The following is a 19,235-nucleotide window of genomic DNA, read 5'->3' on the forward strand; positions in this document are numbered from 1 at the left end:
TCAAATGAGAATTTTTATTGTTGTTTGCAGTACAGGATCTTTGGCTAGGATATATATTCTATTAGTTAATATCATAATTAGTAATAAATGTGCAAAATGTAAATAATATTGTGGAAAAGCCTAACTGAAGCTAAATCAGATTTCATCCTTTTAGAATTAATTTTTCTACAACATGACTGATTTTTTAATTTTTTTTACAATATTACTCAGTTTTTTATTTGAAACTAGTAATATTTATATTGTTTAAAGACATGCACAAAAAACCTTGGTAAGGTCTTAATTAAACAGGAAGATCCAGTGATGTTCTAAGATGTTATGTTTGTAAATACAGAAGTATGATAATTCCTAAGCCCTCTGGAAAATGGAGATAGGCATAGATTTGGAAAACAGTGCAGTAACAAATGGTGTCTGATATGATTTCTAGTGAATCTCGATATTAGAGCTAAATCTTAGAACGTTTTACTTGATTAGTACTGAGTCCTATCCTGTTTGTCTTATTCTATGGTCAGTTGGCTTTTCTTTCTTTACAGTTATAAGGAAAATAATTTCAATAACATAATGGAGTATTGTTCAGATTGTTAAGAAGGCAGCTTAATGTAGTGCTTTATCAGTAATTCACATTTAAATATATTGAATTTCTATGTGGTTGTTCTCCAATATATTTTGTTGGCTCTAACAGTGTTAAAAGCGTGTTCAGGGAATGAGGAAAAAAATGTATATATATATTTTTCTAATTTTCCAGCAAGCCACCAGTTGCTGATGTATCATCATAACAGTAACCTTTGTTCCCTAAACCCCACACCCACCATGCCCATCTAAGATATACTCATTTTGTGTTGAATTGAAATGTTCTTGGTAAAAGCACATGCTGTTTGTGTTGGCCTTACTGAAGTCAGTAGAAATATTTCAGCCATCAAAACTACTAGAATTGTGATTAAAAACAAAAGTAATTCCAGCCCTCTAGATCACTATCCTTCATTGTGGAGGAAGCCAGTAGTATGGAGTCTGTGCACCCAGATAAAATTTCAGAAAGTGGCACAAAATAGCTTGATTTTAGTTGTGCTGTATAAGCTACTGCCTTAGGTGTCAGATTAGCAGCACTATTGACTAAATTCTTTTACAGGTTGGAAATTTTAAAAGGCTAGTTCCTTTTTCTATTTCCAGTTGTTATGAGGCTTTTAATGTGGCTGCTATGTTTCACCAGTAACTATTGTAAATTTTTTTGCACAATTCAAAAGAAAAAATCCTTTCAGTTGATGAGCATTTACATTATTGGCGAGACTTCCCTTTCAAGATTATTCCAATTCTGGTGGTGTATTTTTAATATACAAATGAAAAGCAAACTATTGTTTATCATTGTTTTCGCAATTGTGCCTTCTCCGTTTGCCCATGTTGTAATATACCCTTAACTTCTTTTTAATGGTAGACGAATCTTTAGTACTGTGGAAAAGAGCAGACAGAAGTATAAACCAGCTTCTCTCACAGTGGAGTTCGTCCCTTTCTTTTATCGTAAGTAACAGCTCTAATTTCTCTTGCTTTGATTCTGATGTTACTCTGATTATTCCTTATTCTTATTCTGATTCTGACCTTGTTTCAGCTTGTGTATTTATAAGATAAAGATTCTAAGAACCTGTTACTAGAGTACTTGATTGTTATTTTGCTGTGATTATTCCTCTTGGTTTCATTTAATTTACTGTTCTCTAAGTGTTTTTCTTTTGAGAAGAGCTGAATGTTTTAAAGACAGTAGTATATTTTGGAACTTCAGAACTTTTACTGAAAATAATCTTGAGAGAATTGGTTCCTATTTGTATGATCTATATGGACTCTAGTTTTCTTTCTTTAAAAATTGATTATGCTGTATTTCAAGAATATAGAACATTTTGCAGACTGTAATAACAACCCCCTGTGTTTCCCACTCAAATTTGTCAGATTTTAACCTTTTGCCATTTTACCACATTTTTGTTCACCTTTTTTCCCCCTAAGAAATAAAATAAGACAGAAATAGTCCCTTGTAGGGCAACTGATCCTGCCCAAAATGTCTTCCCTGATGGCTCAGACGGTAAAGAGTCTGCCTACAATGCAAGAGACCAGGTTTGATCCCTGGGTCGGGAAGATCCCCTGGAGAAGGAAACAGCAACCCACTCCAGTATTCTTTCCTGGAAAATCCCATGGTTGGAGGATTCAGGTGGGCTTCAGTCCATGGGGTCGCAGAGTCAGGCACAACTGAGCAGATAACACAAAATGTACATAAAGACATTTGGTTCTATGTGGTTGGAAAGAGTCAGACATGATTTAGTGACCAAACAACAGCAAAATGTCCATAAGACACGTGGCTATGCCAAAAGGTCCTTGAAATTTGGTCCTATCCAAAATGAGCATATTTGGTTTGTGCTGAATAGTTTTGGGTAGGACCAAATATCAAGGAGCTTTTGGCATGGACCAAATATCTTATGGACATTTTGCACAGGACCAAAGGTCTGCTTATCAATTAGTTCTTTGATTGCTTGGTTAAGATGACTGCAGTACTTTGTTTGACCACCAGTAGTGATACTGTCTTTAGCTAGATAATCAAGCTCATGTGTCCACACTGGGAAAGCCAGCGTTCCAGTGAAACAGTGTAGGCATTTCTTTTCAGAAGGAGATCTCACAATATTACAAGGGCTTTACTTGGATTTTCCAAGTGAGGGTATGAAACCAAATTGATGGGTGTGTGAGCCACCCTGGCTTTGAAGTGCAGTATCCCATTAGAAGACGTTTATACCATTATACCCGTGAATGTAACTTCTAAATCCTAGGAAAGGAAATGCCTAAATTACAATTTACACTGAAATCAGGAAAGCCCAGGGTTATAAGTTCCCATCAGGTTATTTATAGTCATAATAATCTTTCTAGTCCAGATCAAGGGTCATTACCATGAACAGTGTTGCCTGGTAACACATTTGTCACACATTGACTATCTGCATTTGTCATATTTCCAGTGATTTAATTCTTGGTGCATTTTCTTATAGAGAAGGAAGAAGAGTTTTTCTTACCCTGCATAGAGTGAATATCTTATTTTTCAATACTTTTCCATTTAATATTTTTGCATTCATTGATGATACTTGCAGTTATTTCATTCAGGGTTGCAATATTGTCTTCAAATTCCATTCTTATACTTCCATAAGTTGTTATATTCTGTAAAAAGAATTTTCCCTCATCAATTGGAGATACATTATAATTATTCCTAAAAAGGCTGCATAAAGTACTTAAATCTTTCTCTTTTACTGTTTTCAAAATGAGTTCAAATAATACTTAAATAATACTCAAATGTTTTATTTCTCCCTTTTTTATGTATCACTGTGGACTCAGTCTTTTATTTACTCAGTATTTTAGAATCAGTATAGGTTTTTTTTTTTTAATACTTGTTTTTATTTCTTTGGTGCTCCAGGTCTTAGTTGCAGCACGTGGGGTCCTTGACTTTTGTTGCACATCCAGGATCTTAGTTGCACCATGTAAAATCTAGTTCCTGACCCCAGATTTGAACCCTGGGCCACTTGCATTGGGAATGCAGAGTCTTAGTTATAGGACCACCAAGAAGTCCCTCAGTTGTAGTTTTTGATGGTAAAATTATTCTAAGCTTGATCACTGAGAATATTTTCTCCTAGAATGTTTATCTTTTCATTTGAGTCTTTTAAAACATAGAAATTTTAAATCTGAATGGAGTCTAATTTATAAAATTTTTCTAATGATCTGTGGTTTTTGTGTCTTCCCAAAGAAATCTTGCTAATTACCTCAAGGTCATGAAGATTTTCTCTTATGTTTTCTTTTGTTAGGTCAGTTACCTGTTTTAAGTCAGTATGTTGTATCTAGCCTAAGGTTTCTCATTATTGTTCCAGCAATATTTGTTGAAAAAACTGTTCTTTCTTCTATTGAATTACCTTGGCACATTTGTCAGAAATTGGTTGATGGTAAAACATGGGTTGACTTTTGGCTTCTCCTTTTTGTTGCGCATGTCTGCCTTTATGCTGTTTCCACACTGTACTGATTATTGTGAGTTGATATCGAGTCTTGAAGTCATTAAAACCTCCAGCCTTATTCTTCTTTCTCAAGTTATTTTTGCTATTCTGCTTCATTTGCATTTTAATATATATTTTAGAATCCATTTTTAAGTATTGTTACAAAAAAGCTTGCTGGGATTTTGATTGGGATTGTATTGAATCTCTGGGACTATTTGAAGAGAATTGCCACTTTAAGAATATTTAGACTTCCAACTCATGAGTCTGATGTATCTCATCAATTATTTGTATGTTACTTATTTTTTCAGTCAATTTTACATAGTTTTCAGCATGTAGATTGTGCACATATTTTGTTAATTTATCCCAAAATATCTATCTCAAGTGCTTGTAGATGTAAAGTCTGTAAAATAAACTATTGCAGATCTTTTAAAAAGCGGTATTTTCATGTCTCTTTCTATCCATGGTAATATTCTTTGCCTTGCCTTGATAATATTTCTTGCCTATTTTGTCAGATACTAGTATATTGCTGACACTCCAACAGTCTTACGATTAGAATTTCCATAGTGTATCTTTTTTTACATCCTCTCTATGTGTTTCCTGGCTGAATAGAACTCTGTCATGTGTGTGAAATCTGCCCATTCGGTTTACAACTTCTTGTAGGTTTTTGCCTGTCTGGTAGGATTTCATGGTTTAAATAAGGATTGGTACTTGGACTCAAAGTGAGCCCTTTGCATATTTCTGGATTGCTTTCTCTGCATAGCTTCCTCCCTTCTAGTACTGCTTTATGAATTCCAGTTGCCTAGGCCTCCCCCAACTTGTAATCTGTCTCCTATCTCTGGAAATAGCCATGTTCCTTTAGGGTTCCCCCTTTCTGTACATTTGTTCAGAAAATGTCTGTAAACCGGAAACCGAGATGATCCTTGAGTTCACTTTCAATTTCTAGAACCAAAAAAATCTCTAAAACCTATTTTGTCAAATTTTCTAGTTATTTATAGCAGGAAACCTTGTATAGTGAAATTATTCCAACATAGCTGAGATGTCTTAATGTTTTAAATTTATCAATACTTTTTAACTTAAAATTGTTCCTTTTGGAATGTTTCTTGTGTCTAAAATTGGAAATCATTCTCATGTTATAATCTTGTCTTTGTATATAGTGATATATGTGAACGGATATTAATTACTGGATTGTTAGCAGTATCAAAAGAAAGTGAAAAAGCATAAATGTTTATCAGTAGAGAACTAGTTAAATAAATTAAGGTATGACATTGTAGTGGAATGCTCTCTAGTCATAAAAATGAATAAGGGAGATATATGTTAAGATTGATGGTTTCTCTTCTTTTTTCTTTGGAAAATGCATATTAACCTTGCTTTTTAATAACTTTCAGCTTTTCACAAATAATTTTTAATATTTCCATTCAAACATTCCTTAGAAATCAATCATACTGTAAAAGAGAAATCTCATATAGTTATTTGTGTATTGTATTTGCAGAGTGTTTTCAAGAAAGTGAACATCTCAAGGAGAGTCTTAAGTGTTGCTTATTGCATCTCTTTGGAGCCATAGTAGCTGGTGGGCAGGTGAGGAACATGTTGAAAGTTAATCTGTAAAATGACAGTAAACAGTACAAACAGTTTGCCATGGATTATTTAATGAAGTCTTTTTGCAATTTAATGAACAAATATTTTTCTGAAGTTAAATCTTGTTTAAAACTAATTTACTTAGTTTTATTTATAAATTTCAAAAACACTGAAGTAATAATATTAGCATTCACTATAAAATTACTGCATAAATAGTTAGATTTAACAGTTTTTGGTATATGAAGTTCTTAGTTGTATTGACTTTCAGCTTCCAGTTGTTACTTTAGAATATAGAGGATAGTCATCTCTAATAGTTCATTTGATGAAATCAGACTTTCATTTCCTAGGACATATGAATTTAGTCACTTTTCTGTCTACTTGTAATTATTAAGTTCATACGTACATGGTTTATATACATTTTTTCAACCAACTCAACTTTTAAAAATCATTTACAATAAAGAAGTTTGAGTAATGTTTATTTTTTTCAGTTGAATGTCTTAACAACTGTGGTAAACTTTGAGTCTAACTGCTAGTTGAAAACAGGATTATAGTTCAGAGGGAACATTCTACTTGTTTTATTTAACCACAAATTTAGATCAGAGGTTTCTGACACATTTTGTCCCACATACCCTTTTGGCAGTCTGATATAGCCTCTTGTCAGAATGTTTTCACATGCCTGAAAGAAAATACACACCATCACAAAGGAAACTATACTGAAATGCAGTTACTAAAATATTAATAGAACAAGTCTGTTACGTAGTAATGGGCTTCTTCATAACATACCAAATCAAAAAATACAGTAGCAAGTCTAGTGACTAATTTCGAAGAAGAGATTAGCATAAGTGATGTTTGAAGACACTGTAACTGTAACACATGAAAATGTATATCGTTTCTACTGATGACAAAATTATGGGTATTGCTAATAATTCTGCTTGGGTTTCCTAGTGGGTCACCTTGCCCTCTCCTCTTCACTCTTGTAGAAGATAAAGAGTCTCCGTTGTAAGAGGAATGGTGACCAGAATCTTATTTTTCACTTTATTTGCTTTGTCACTTTCCTTTATTGGCTAGTATCCACCTTTTGCTTCAGTTCCTCCCCATTTCCGTCATTTCTTCACTACTAAGAATTAGTAAGTGCACAGGAACAAAATTGGAAATGGCATTCTTCTTGGCTAATGGAGAAGCTGGTTTGAGCCCATACCCTTTTAGAACAAATCCAGACTTGTTAATGCCTCCAGGTAATTGAACCCTAAGAGATTTCCAGTAATTAAAACTCACATGGAAATCAAATGGATATTTAAAGGCCAGTTTATTATTTTACATATGTAAAACAACTCAAAATCTTATGATTGGATCATAGCTATAGTTACAACTATATTGAAATCATAAGACTGTTGAATATAGCCTCAATACAAGGGTATTTAGATAAATTGAGGATCTAAAAGACACCTTTATCATAAAGAGTTGGAGATTTAAAGTCCAGTGATTGGTCTCCCTTTCCTCAGCATCATGCCTGGCTTCCTACTAGCATATTTATGCTGTTTCATGCTATGTTAAGAGCAAGGGCTCTGGAGCCAGGCTGAATCCTACGTTATTTCTAACCAGTTGTATGACCTTGGATGAACCATTTATGTGTGTTTTAGTTTCTTTATTTATAATGTGGAAATAGTAACACACAAGGACCAAATGACTCATTGTATATGTAAAGTACTTAACAAAGTGCCTGTGATTATAAGCATGAGTATATCATGGGTGTATCAGATTTATAACTCCTTAAAAGTAAAAGTGAAAGTCGTTCAGTCCTGTCCCAACTCTTAGCCACCCCATGGACTGTAGCCCCCCAGGCTCTATCCATGGGGATTCTCCAGGCAAGCATACTGGAGTGGGTTGCCATGCCCTATAGCAGTAAGTAGTAAAGTTCTAACAGCTAAAGTTAGAAGTTTACCGTTTCTCTCATTAAAAAAAAAAAAAAAAGCAGTAAACAGTCCAGAGTGAATTTGGTGGCTTTATGATCTTCGGGGACTTGGGTTCCTTTTGAATGTCAATTTGTTATCCTTACTGTTATGTCTTGGGCTACAAAATAGCTTCTGGAGTTCTGGCCATTGTGTCTGCCTTTGGACACAAAGATAGGAGGTTAGTGAAGAAGGAGACAAATGGCAGGTGCCAGTTAATTTTGAAGGAGATACGGAAAAGCTGACAGCATCTTATTTGCAAAACTCCATCAGATAGCTGCACAGTTGCAAAAGGTGAAAAGGCCAAGATCCAAGGATCGTTCCCTCTTTTATTTGTAAAGCGATATCCTCTTCCTGGTCTACTGGCATGTATTCTTGACCAAGGACTACCCCTAGCTACAAGGGAGGGTGATGAGTACATTTTCTATATGAGCAGATGACTCTCTGAATAAAATTAGAATTCTATTAGTAGTGAAGAAAAGACTTAATATGTGTAAAACACCAGCAGTGACTATCAGAGTATCCATGTAAAAAATTTTTAATGTTGGTTTGTAAAGAAAAAACTTGTCTGCAGATTTATTAAATTCTCTTTGTTTTTGCAAATGTGCAGCACTTCAGTTAGGTTTGGATTTCACTTTTTTTTTTTTGTCTCTCATGTTTCAGAAGAATGCTTTGCAGGCAATTTCTCCAGCCACCATGGAAGTTCTTATGAGAGTTTTGGCTGACTGTGATTCTTGGGAGGATGGAAATCCTGAAGAAGTGGGTAGGAAGGTGGAGCTGACTCTGAAGTGCCTTACAGAAGTGGTGCATATCCTTCTCACTAGCAGCTCTGATCAGCGTCAGGTGGAAACCAGCACTATTCTGGAGAACTATTTTAAATTGCTAAATTCAGATCATTCAGCTTTACCTAATCAAAGGAGGTCCAGACAGTGGGAAAACCGGTTCATAGCTCTTCAGATCAAAATGCTGAGTGAGTATTAGATGAAGTTTATTCTGTTCAGTTTTCTTTGAATCTAGTTGTTTTACATTTCTATTCTCCATTTTCATTTAGAATTCATGGCCATTGTATAGAAAACAGTGAATGTTTAATTTAGATTTTGTGTGTTTATAGATTTTGACTTTAATGTGGAATTGATTTGTCTTTCACATATTTGCTTTAGCAGTGACAAAATTGAGCCATTATATTCTGTTTTGAAAGTTGTAATCCTCTCAAAGCATCAGTGTTAAAAAAGAAAATCAACTGTGATTTTGAAATTTTAGGAGAAGTAAATTTTCAGGAAGTGCCATTTGTAAATTTCTAACCTACCACAAAGGGTCATACGTAATCAGTTTGTATGTGTTTCTCTAACATCTCTATAGCGATTGCTTCAGCATGGCCCTCCTCTTGAGAGTTTCTGGTTTCTTGTTTTGTTTTGATTCCTGGGATCCTCTGTGTGTGTGTCTTGCTTTTCTTTCTTTCTTTGTGTTGGTGGTTCTGTGTCACTGTGGTTCTCTCTCCCCCTCCTTTCCTCCCTCACCCAATTCCTTTCCCTCTCCCTCTCTCTGCTGCCTGCAAACTCCTTAACCAATATATGTGGTTTCTTTTTGTATTCTTATTAGATGAATAGGTATACTGATATTATTAACTGAGAGTTCCTTTTTATAGAGATAAAATATTTTCATTATAGCGAAACTAGAAAATTCAGAGAAGTTAAAAGAAAAAGGTTTTTATATGCTTCCATCTGACATAACCATGGCATGCCATGATTCATGGGGTCGCAAAGAGTTGGACACGACTGAGCGACTGAACTGAACTGAATGGTTTGTTGTATAACTCTAGAGACTTTAAAAATTGTGTGGGTATATGTGTGGTGTCCAATTTAAAAAATACTGGACATCAAAATCTTGGTGAAACTTAATGATTCATTACAACAGTGTTTTGTATACAGATTCACATTATATAGTTTCTATTCTGTGTTATAAAATGTAATGTTTTAAAATTATAAATATGAAGTTTATAAGGAAATTTGAGTCTTTATTGCATGGACTTCTTTTTTTGTTATGAACTTTCATATTACCTATGTCAAATGCCCCTTCATTTCCAAGTGAGGACATCGTTTTAGTAGGAAATAGGACCAAAGCATCATCACAAATAGATTAATTACCTAACTCTCATTTTCATGATGGCTATATGTTAATTTTATGCTGTATAAATGAAACTGTGTTGCCAAATATAATCAGGTGTTGCTTATTCATAGCAAGTTGGAAACCACAGTTTGTTACACTTATAATGGAAGAAGACCTAAGTAAATCTCTGAAAAATGTTTATAATTTATATATGCAAAAATAAATATTTTTGATAATAAAGTATAAAAATGTTCACTTTTCTTATCAAGAAATAAATGACTGAGTGAGAGTGAAAGTCACCTAGTCGTGTCCTACTCTTTGCAATTCTCTAGGCCAGAATACTGGAGTGGGTAGCCTTTCCCTTCTCCAGAGAGGTACATGATTTGTTTTCTATTCCACCTCCTTATTATTTCCTATTAATTTACATCTATTTGTCAGCTGAAATGCCTAAGTTAACTATACAGCTAGAGTGAATGTTTCTGTTTTCCTAAATATTCCACTTAATTAATGGATAATTTTGTTTTTATTTTCCTAGATACCATCACAGCCATGTTAGACTGCACAGATAGACCTGTTCTTCAGGCTATTTTTCTTAACAGTAACTGCTTTGAACATCTCATACGACTGCTACAGAACTGCAAGGTATTTTTCTGTTATTACTATTATTATTGTCTTTAATTTTAAGAAGCTATTATTTTATGTTTTGATTTTATCTTGAGCATATTATAACCATAGCTAAATTTTTTATTGTGGTAAATACACATAACATACAATTTACCATCTTAATCATTTTTAAGTATATCATTTAGTGGTATTAAACACATTCTCATTGATGTTGCAGCCATTACCACCATCCATTCCCCATAACTTTTCATCTTGTAAAACTGAAAGTCTGTATCCATTAAACAATTTCACATTCTCCTGTCCTTTCAGCCCCTGGCAACTACTATAGTTTCTGTCTCTATAATTTTAACTACTCTAAGTACCTCATATAGGTGGAATTATGCAGTGTTTGTTTTTTATGACTGGCTTATTTTACTCTGCATAATACCTCAAGATTCATCCATGTTGTAGCATTTTGCAAAATTTCCTTTCCTTTTAAGACTGAATAGTAACTCATTGTATGGATATATATGTGCATGCCACATTTTGTTTATTCAGTCATCTGTTGATGGACTCTTGTGTTGATCTTACTTTTTGGCTATCGTGAATAATGTTGCTATGAACATGAGTATTACCAATATCTCTTCCAGACCCTACTTTAAATTCTTCTCGGCGTATGTTCAGAGTGGGCTTGCTAGATCACATAGTAATTAAATTTTTGATTTGTTGAGGAACTGCCTTACTGTTTTCCATAGTGGCAGCACCATTTTACGTTCCTGTCAACAATGCACAAGAATTCCAGTTTCTCCCATAGTCTCATCAACGTATGTTTTCTCCTTCCTCCTCCTCATTCTGCTTTTCTTCTTCTTCCTCTCCTTTATTTTTGATAATAGCCATCCTAATGGGTGTGAGGTGGTATCTCATTGTAGTCTGATTTGCTTTTCTCTAATGATTAGTGATACTGAGCATCTTTTCATGTGCTTATTGGCCATTTATATTGTCTTTAGAAAAATGTGAGGTTCCTGGTGCATTTCTTAATTTTTTTTTTTTAGCTTTTTTGTTAAGTTTTAAAATCTTTTTTTTGTTACGCATTATTAAAATTTGGTATGAGCATTTGATAAGCATATGTTTTTGTACTTTTGTTTCATTTAAGATTATTTCATTAGCATTTTCCAGAGAAAGCAATGGCACCCCACTCCAGTACTCTTGCCTAGAGAGTCCCATGGATGGAGGAGCCTGGTAGGCTACAGTCCATGGGGTCACAAAGAGTCGGACACGACTGAAGTGACTTAGCAGCAGTAGCAGCAGCATCATTAACATTTTCATGTGTTGTGATTTTAATATTTATTTATTATTATATTAAGTGAATATATAACTTACTTAAATATTCCCTATTAGTTAAGTATAGTATTAGTTAAGTATATAGATACTTGTTTGCAGTTTTGTTTGCTATTACATAACTCTTTAAAGTTTCATGGAACAGAATTCTATTTCTAATACAACTATTAGATCAAAGGGCATACATTTTTTAAAGCAGGGAGCACTGTATGGAAACAACTTATAAGTGGAAAATGTAGAAAAGTCAAAAAACAAGAATACTATTAGGGTTCTTGATGTATACCTCCAATTTGCTTATTTTTAAAAGTTTTTACTGATTTATACTTGTAGCAGATGTGTGTATGACTACATAGTAACTAATATCTCTGATTATTATATATTCCCATAAATATCAAGATGCCACCAGAAACCTTTTAGAGAGCTTCTTGAAAACCCTTTGAAAATAAAATTACTTCAGAGAGCTTTTGCTTTCTATTTGAGGTGTTCCTTTCATGAATTCCCAGTTGAAAAATACTAGGGGTTCATTCTGATTTTGTGAGAATATTCCAGAATAAAAATTTTAACATCAGCTCCTTGAAGTTTTCCACACAGTTAGGAGAGTATCTTTGAAAGCATTATGTCACTATGTTGCTTAGCTTACAGTAAAACTATAAAGAATAGCATAAAATAGTAAATAATATATTGATAAAATAAGTCAGAATGAATACTTACGAAGTCAACACAAGTACCAAATTACCACTGAAGCGTCAAGATTTCTCTGTCCACCTTTTAAAAATCATTCTTGGGGAAGAAATCCTAGGGAGGTGAAAGTGACATAAGAGAAATGTTTGTAAAACCTCTGTGTTGTAAAAATGCAGTGTGGCTTTATGGATTATAATGACAACTTCAGTGATAGACAAGATCTCACATGTGTAGAGAAACTCAATCACATACTACAGAAGGATGAATCACTAGGATAAAATAATTTCTACTAAAATGTTTAGTGTGCATTTATACAGTATGTGAAACTAAGAGATAATTTTTAAAAATCTCTGTCATATCATGGTCAGCAGTACGTTTTTAAAAAATACAAAACTGTTTGACATAGCTGTCATAACAACAAGCTAATATTTATTCTTTCTACCATGTTAGATCAAAGTTTCTTATAATTTAGACCTTGAAACTTGCTGATGGTCATAATGTTTTAAAATTTAATTATTTGGTGGGCTTTCCTGGTGGCTCAGTGATAAAGAACCCTCTTGCAAGTGCAGGAAACACTGGTTTGATCCATGATCTGAGAAGATACCACATGCCTTGGAGCAGCTAAGCCCGCGTGCCACACTGTGGGGCCTGTGAGTTGTAACTATCGAAGTCCACAGGCCCTAGAGTCCGTGCTCCATAACGAGAGAAGCCGCTGCAGTGAAAAACCCACACACTGCAACAATAGAGTAGCCCCTGCTCTCCACAAATAGGGAAAAAGCCCATGCAGCAATGAAGACCCAGCACCGCCAAAATAAAAAATAAGGAAATAAATAAAATTTAACTATTTTATGCCATTTGGGCTTCCCTGATAGTTCAGTTGGTAAAGAATTTGCAGTGCAGGAGACCCTGGTTTGATTTCTGGGTCAGGAAGATCTACTGGAGAAAGGATAGGCTCAGTTCAGTTCAGTTGCTCACTCGTGTCTGACTTTTTTGCAACCCCATGGACCGCAGCATGCCAGGCTTCCCTGTCCATCGCCAACTCCTGGAGTGTGCTCAAATTTTGGCTACCCATTCCAATATTCTTAGGCTTCCCTTGTGGCTCAGCTCATAAAGAATCCACCTGCAATGTGGGAGACCTGGGTTCAATCCCTGGGTTGGGAAGATCCCCTGGAGAAGGAAAAGGCTACCCACTCCAGTATTCTGGCCTGGATAATTCCATGGACTGTATAGTCTGTGGGGGTCACAAAGAGTCGGACACGACTGACTTTCACTTTCACTTTGATGCTATTTATCACATATTTTGCTTTTGAGAAGAAACCCATTTTGGAGAGGAAAGCTAGGTTTTGGGACCTGAGCCTTTTATCCTGGCAGTATTCTTTATTTGTGGAATATTCTAGTCAGAATCTGTGTAGATTCCTCACTAAACATTAGAGTCATTAAGTTATTGTTTTTTTTTTTTTTGTAAAAAGTAAATAGCTCATAGCTTCATTGAGTTACCCAAGCCCCTTCACCATGATAAGGCTATGATCCATGGTGTATTGGGATATAGCCAATTGACAGTGTTGTGATAGTTTAAGGTGAAGAGCAAAAGTACTCAGCCATACATATGCATGTATCCATTCTCCCCTAAATTCCTCTCCCATTCAGGCTGCCTCATAACATTGTGCAAGGTTCAATGCGCTCTACAGTAGGTCCTTGGTTATCCATTTTAAATATAGCAGGGTATACATGTCCATCCCCAAAGGACTTAAGTTTTAAAAACAAAGGAGAACCTTGGAAATAAACTGTCCCAACTCTCTTCTTATACAAATAAGGAGATATGTCCTAAGAGAGTAACTGACCAGTCCATGGTTAATGCTAATATATGATGGAGGTAGGATTTCTTACACAGGTATTCTGACCCTAAGCTCATTGTTACATGTGGTTTTCTAACTGTATTATTGGTACTTAAAGTCAATGTTTAGTCAGTAGAAGAATGTTTTCTGTGTATTAGGAATAAGAGAATTACAGGTTTTATTCACTGTATATACAAACATTTGGTGGAGATAGGTGATATGATTTATGAATGTATAAAAATGTTTGACATCTTGTGAAAACTTAAGTTCCTAAATGTGTAATAGGATGCTACAGATGTGATTGATTTCTGTTTAAATTTTTTTAAAATAAGTAATGAATCATTTATTCTTTTATATAATAATACAGAATCAAGACAATTGTCATTTAAATATTCATACCCATTTGAAGCATTGTCAACTAAAGTTTAAAGTATCATAAACAATTCATGAATTACATGGAAATCTTTAGGCTTTCTGCTGCAGTTTCTATGCTTTCTTTTTGCTCTTCTTGCGTGACATTCACCAACCAGTTTAAATACACATTAATTTCTTTGAATATTTGTGTAAAAACTAATGAGTTTCATCATACTATAGCATATTTTAAATATATTTCCAAGGAATCATATATTTAACTTTTATAATAGGTATGATGAACTTTAAATACTTGAGCACTATTTTGTTTTACTATATTGAATTTTGAAAGGGGAGATATGCTTTGAGTTTATGAAAATTTTTTTTAAAGTTGTCCAAAAATATTTAAATTAATGTGAAGAAAAGAATGGCAAATTTCTAGCAGCAAAGAGGATTCAAAGCCATTATGCTGACTTTAGTACTTTGCTAGTTGAAATCATTTTTAAAAAGTATACATATGTTTATAAAGTTTCATTTGAGGACTTAAGATTCTGGAAAGCTTTTGATGTTGTGGCCTTGCTCATCTAATTTGTTTTCTTTACTTTTTTCTCTTTCTTCTTCACATCTACTTTAAAATCAACTACCGTAGAAATTCATCATCATGACAGTCTTAGTAGAAATGAGAATTTAGGAGAGGAACAACGAAAGAATACCTATGGAAAAGAGTGTTAGGAGTGAATAGACAGAAAGGTAAAGTTGAAAGCCTGACTTTGGGAAGCACACCTCTGGACACACATTGCCGTAATGACTTTTGACATTGAACAAGTTTCTTTTTATTTTTAAAATATAGATTTTTATTTATCTTGTAGAAAAATACAGTGTGGAGATTTCAAAGGAAAAATAAATATTAAAATATATTTTAAATATTTTTTTCAATGCATATATATGTGCATAATATTTAAATTACCACAAAATATAATAGCAATATTTTTGTGTATATTTTTAATGTAGATGTATTTTCCTTTACAAAATTGGAATACTACTGAGTGTTATTTTGCTCTGCTTTTAAGTATTTTATATCATAAATCTTTCCATAGGCCATCATGTATTTTTTGAAAGATTACTTTTAATGACTGTAAATATTTCAACCGAGCAGTTCTCAAATCATGAGATCCCCAAGACCATTTTAGAGAGTCTTCAAAGTCTGATCTTAAAAAAGTTTCTTTTTGAGGCTAATTTTCTTATTGAACTTTAACCAAAACAACATTATAAATGTCTGAATGCAGAAGCAGATAGGAGAGTTCATTTGTTTTCTCTTAAGCTGGACATTTAAAAAATGTGCAAAAAGTGTAAAAGCAGTACCATCCTTATCAAGGTATATTTTGGAAAACACAGTTATTTTTCATAAATATGTAATTCATAGATACTCCTAATCCCTCTTTCTAGTATACAAGATAGTATAAATTATGCTTAACTCTTGATAATTTTGGAGAGTACTGCTGTAAATTTTTAAAAATTTATTTTTAATTGAAGGATAATTGCTTTTACAATGTTGTGTTGGTTTCTGCCATACATCAACATGAATCAACCCTGATTTTTGAGAATATTGCTGTAAAATTTTTAACAAAATATGTGGTCATAAATTTGGGAAATGCTACACACTGACCTCCCTTGTCAAAGTACATATTAGCATATTTGATTCTCTGCGAAGTATTGCCAGAAAGACCCCTTTTTAAAAGTTAAATAGTAATTCACAAGCATGCATGGCTACAGAACCATTACTATACATTATTTACTACAGTATCTTTAGTCTGTCTCAGTAGCAGTTTCCTTCTTTTCTGAGTCATTCTTTGCTGATTCTTGAAGAATTCAAGAAAATTAACTAAGTATTCCTAATAATTATTTAATTATTGCTGTTGTTTCTGAATAATAATTAATTATGTCACATATGTTGGTCATTGAAAAAATGGATAGTCGATTGTCATTTTAAAGTGGTATACTTCATGAGTGGCTTCCTGGATTTATTTTCAAGAGACATGGCAATCCATTTAAGCTTCGCTTCTACTTGTAGGTAACAATTTAATTTTCTTTCTCCATTATTCTTATCTCTGTTTTTAACAGCTATTTTTAAATGCTAACAGTAAGGTGGCAGACAAGAACGAGAAAGACCTTGCCAACAAATTACTGACAGAAATGAATGAGGACCAGGTATCTACAAAACCTGCATCTTGTATCAGCTGAAGACCAAAATCAGTCAATGGGAGCACCTGTTCCTGTACTTTTCTTCTTATGTTTTAAAGTACACAAACCGTATCTATTTCTAATCTTGAGTATTTTTGAAAATTATTTTTAAAATTAAAAATTGCTTTTATCTAAAAGATAAATATATTGAAATCTTGCTGAAGGATATAAACAGTCAACAGTATCCCATGCATGTATGTGTGTTTTCTTTTCAGTTTGAGACATAAAGTACAGGAATGGGATCCCAGTTTCAATGCTGTCCACCTGGTGATGACTCCATATTTTGGGGGCTTCATTTTCTAAGCATTGTGGTGTATTGGGATCTAGGGCTTTGTTCGTGAATATGTTTGATCAATTTTAATATCTTGATTCTTTGCCTCTTGTTGACAAATAATGATTATAATCCAATGGACAACCCAAATCTTGGAGGAAGGGAAGAAGATGCCAAACTCTTTGAGTCTTAATTTAGCATGTTTTTCTTTTCTAAAAATTCAACTGTATATAGGTATCAGACAGAAAAATAAAATTCATCTTGGTTTTCATTATGCATTAGATAGTGTAGTTTGGAAAAATCTACCTATAAAAATTGCTTTTTTGTCTTTCCTAGAATGTCTGAGAGAGCTCACATACCTGATGTCTTTTATTAACATCCTTAATGACCAGATGTATATACAGATCTATGGTATAAAAAGAGCCATGATAATCTATTATTTTCTCTTCTGAATGTGAAATATCAGTTACAGACTGCTCTTCTGTATTTCTCTATCAGTTATAGTTATCTTTTTAGAGGTTTACAATTAGTATTCCTGATTAAGGCACTGTGTGCCTAGTCCTCTTCTATAGAGTCTAGACAAAATCTTAGTTGTATGAAATTCTTTGTGCTAGTAGTTTTCACACTTAGTTGTATGCAGAATGTTTAATGACTATGATATTTATTATACCTGTTCCATGTTTATTTTATGCAATAGTGCTTAATAAACAAACAACATCCACAAAAGTCAAGATACCAGCTTTAAATAGCTTGCCTGAAAGTGGTAGAGGTTAGCTTACAGTGACAAAGATCTAATCATTGCCCTTTTGCCCACACCATTTTTAGTGGGAGGAAAAGAGGGGAATTCAATTTGTGGGATAATGAGTTTCCAGTCATAGTAACATATTTCCCAAAAGTAGATTTCGTGGACTGGTAATTTTTACAACTTTCTAGTCCTCAAACTGTGCTTTGTGGTCAACTAAGTCCAATCTTTAACATTCATATTCAGTTTTTTTTAATATCATTGATATTCTATTTTGGTTTTGTTTTCAGTTTGCTCTGAATGCACTACCCTGAAATTTCACACATCTCTTCTTATAGAGGCTTCCCTGATAGCTTAGTTGGTAAAGAATCCATCTGCAATGCAGGAGACCGTGGTTCGATTCCTGGGTTGGGAAGATCCCCTGGGGAAGGGATAGTCTGCCCACTCCAGTATTCTTGGGCTTCCCTTGTGGCTCAGCTCGTAAAGAATCCACTTGCAGTGCGGGAGGCCTGGGTTCGATCCCAGGGTTGGGAAGATCCCCTGGAGAAGGGAAACTCTACCCACTCCAGTATTCTGGCCTGGAGAATTCCATGGACTGTATAGTCCATGGGATTGCAAAGAGTCAGATACGATTGAATGACTTTCACTTTCTTCTTTTTGATGAAGCTTAAACAGACAAAATGGAGATGGTATTTATTTATTTTTTCTTAACAGCTTTTGGCATTAAAGATTGCTGTCTAAAAACATGACAGTGCTTATAGGTACACACTTCATTTTCTGTGCTGCCTCAAATTCTGCATTTTATGTACAAATAGATGTACGTTGTTTGCAATTGTGATTGATAGATTGGTATAGGCACATACCAATTCATTTATAACATAGGGTTTGGAAAATATAGAGACAAGACTGTTTTATGCACCTTATTATACTTGCTAATGAAATTTTAACCTAGGTAGTTTCAAGTGTATTTTTGAAGGAAAATTAAAACATATCATGATAGCCTTCCCTCCCTTCCTTTTGAGATTGTCCATTACTTTTAAAAAGCATGTATGAAGCTTGGTGTTTTTTTTTTCCCCTCCCAAAACATTTTAGTGTAATGAGTGAATGTAGCCTTATTCTCTTTGACACATGGCTTATTTTCTGTCAAGTATGTAACTTGTCTTACAGGTTTTGCTGCTTCAGAAATCCATGTCATTGGAAGAGGAATGTATTGCATGTTAAATAATTATTTTTTTTCAGGTTTTCAGAGAAAAGGTTTCCTAACTGAATATAAATCTTGAATACATTTATTAATTTCTTTTGTTTATTCCTTTTCTGCTAGGTGTTTCAGGGACAGTTGGACTGTTTGGCTGTATCAGCTATTCAGGCTTTGACAGCAGTAATGAACAAATCTCCAGCTGCTAAGGTAAAACATAAGTCCTCAAGCTCTAAAAGGTCATCTTAGATATACCAGTTTTCACTATGTAATTCCGAAAGTAATATATGAAGTATATAATACATATAGTTTCACATATAAAATGAAATAGTTCACAGAATATCTCATTTTTG

At 33.9% G+C, this 19,235-nt stretch overlaps 1 protein-coding gene across 3 annotated transcripts in view; it reads left to right on the forward strand.

Annotated features, from left to right (window-relative positions):
• NBEAL1 (neurobeachin like 1) overlaps window positions 1-19,235 on the forward strand; it is a 153,374-nt gene that overhangs the window by 41,424 nt on the left and 92,715 nt on the right. For 2 of the 3 annotated variants that reach the window (XM_069578037.1, XM_069578036.1), the window contains 5 exons: window positions 1,427-1,509; window positions 5,485-5,570; window positions 8,183-8,489; window positions 10,161-10,267; window positions 19,009-19,092. In XM_069578037.1, coding sequence (XP_069434138.1) covers window positions 1,427-1,509; window positions 5,485-5,570; window positions 8,183-8,489; window positions 10,161-10,267; window positions 19,009-19,092 — 667 coding nt within the window. Of the gene's footprint in view, window positions 1-1,426; window positions 1,510-5,484; window positions 5,571-8,182; window positions 8,490-10,160; window positions 10,268-16,554; window positions 16,642-19,008; window positions 19,093-19,235 lie in introns of all 3 variants that reach the window. The other variant, XM_069578035.1, reaches the window with a different exon arrangement.

Source organism: Ovis canadensis, chromosome 2 (assembly GCF_042477335.2).
Source record: "Ovis canadensis isolate MfBH-ARS-UI-01 breed Bighorn chromosome 2, ARS-UI_OviCan_v2, whole genome shotgun sequence".
Classification (NCBI taxonomy): domain Eukaryota; kingdom Metazoa; phylum Chordata; class Mammalia; order Artiodactyla; family Bovidae; genus Ovis; species Ovis canadensis.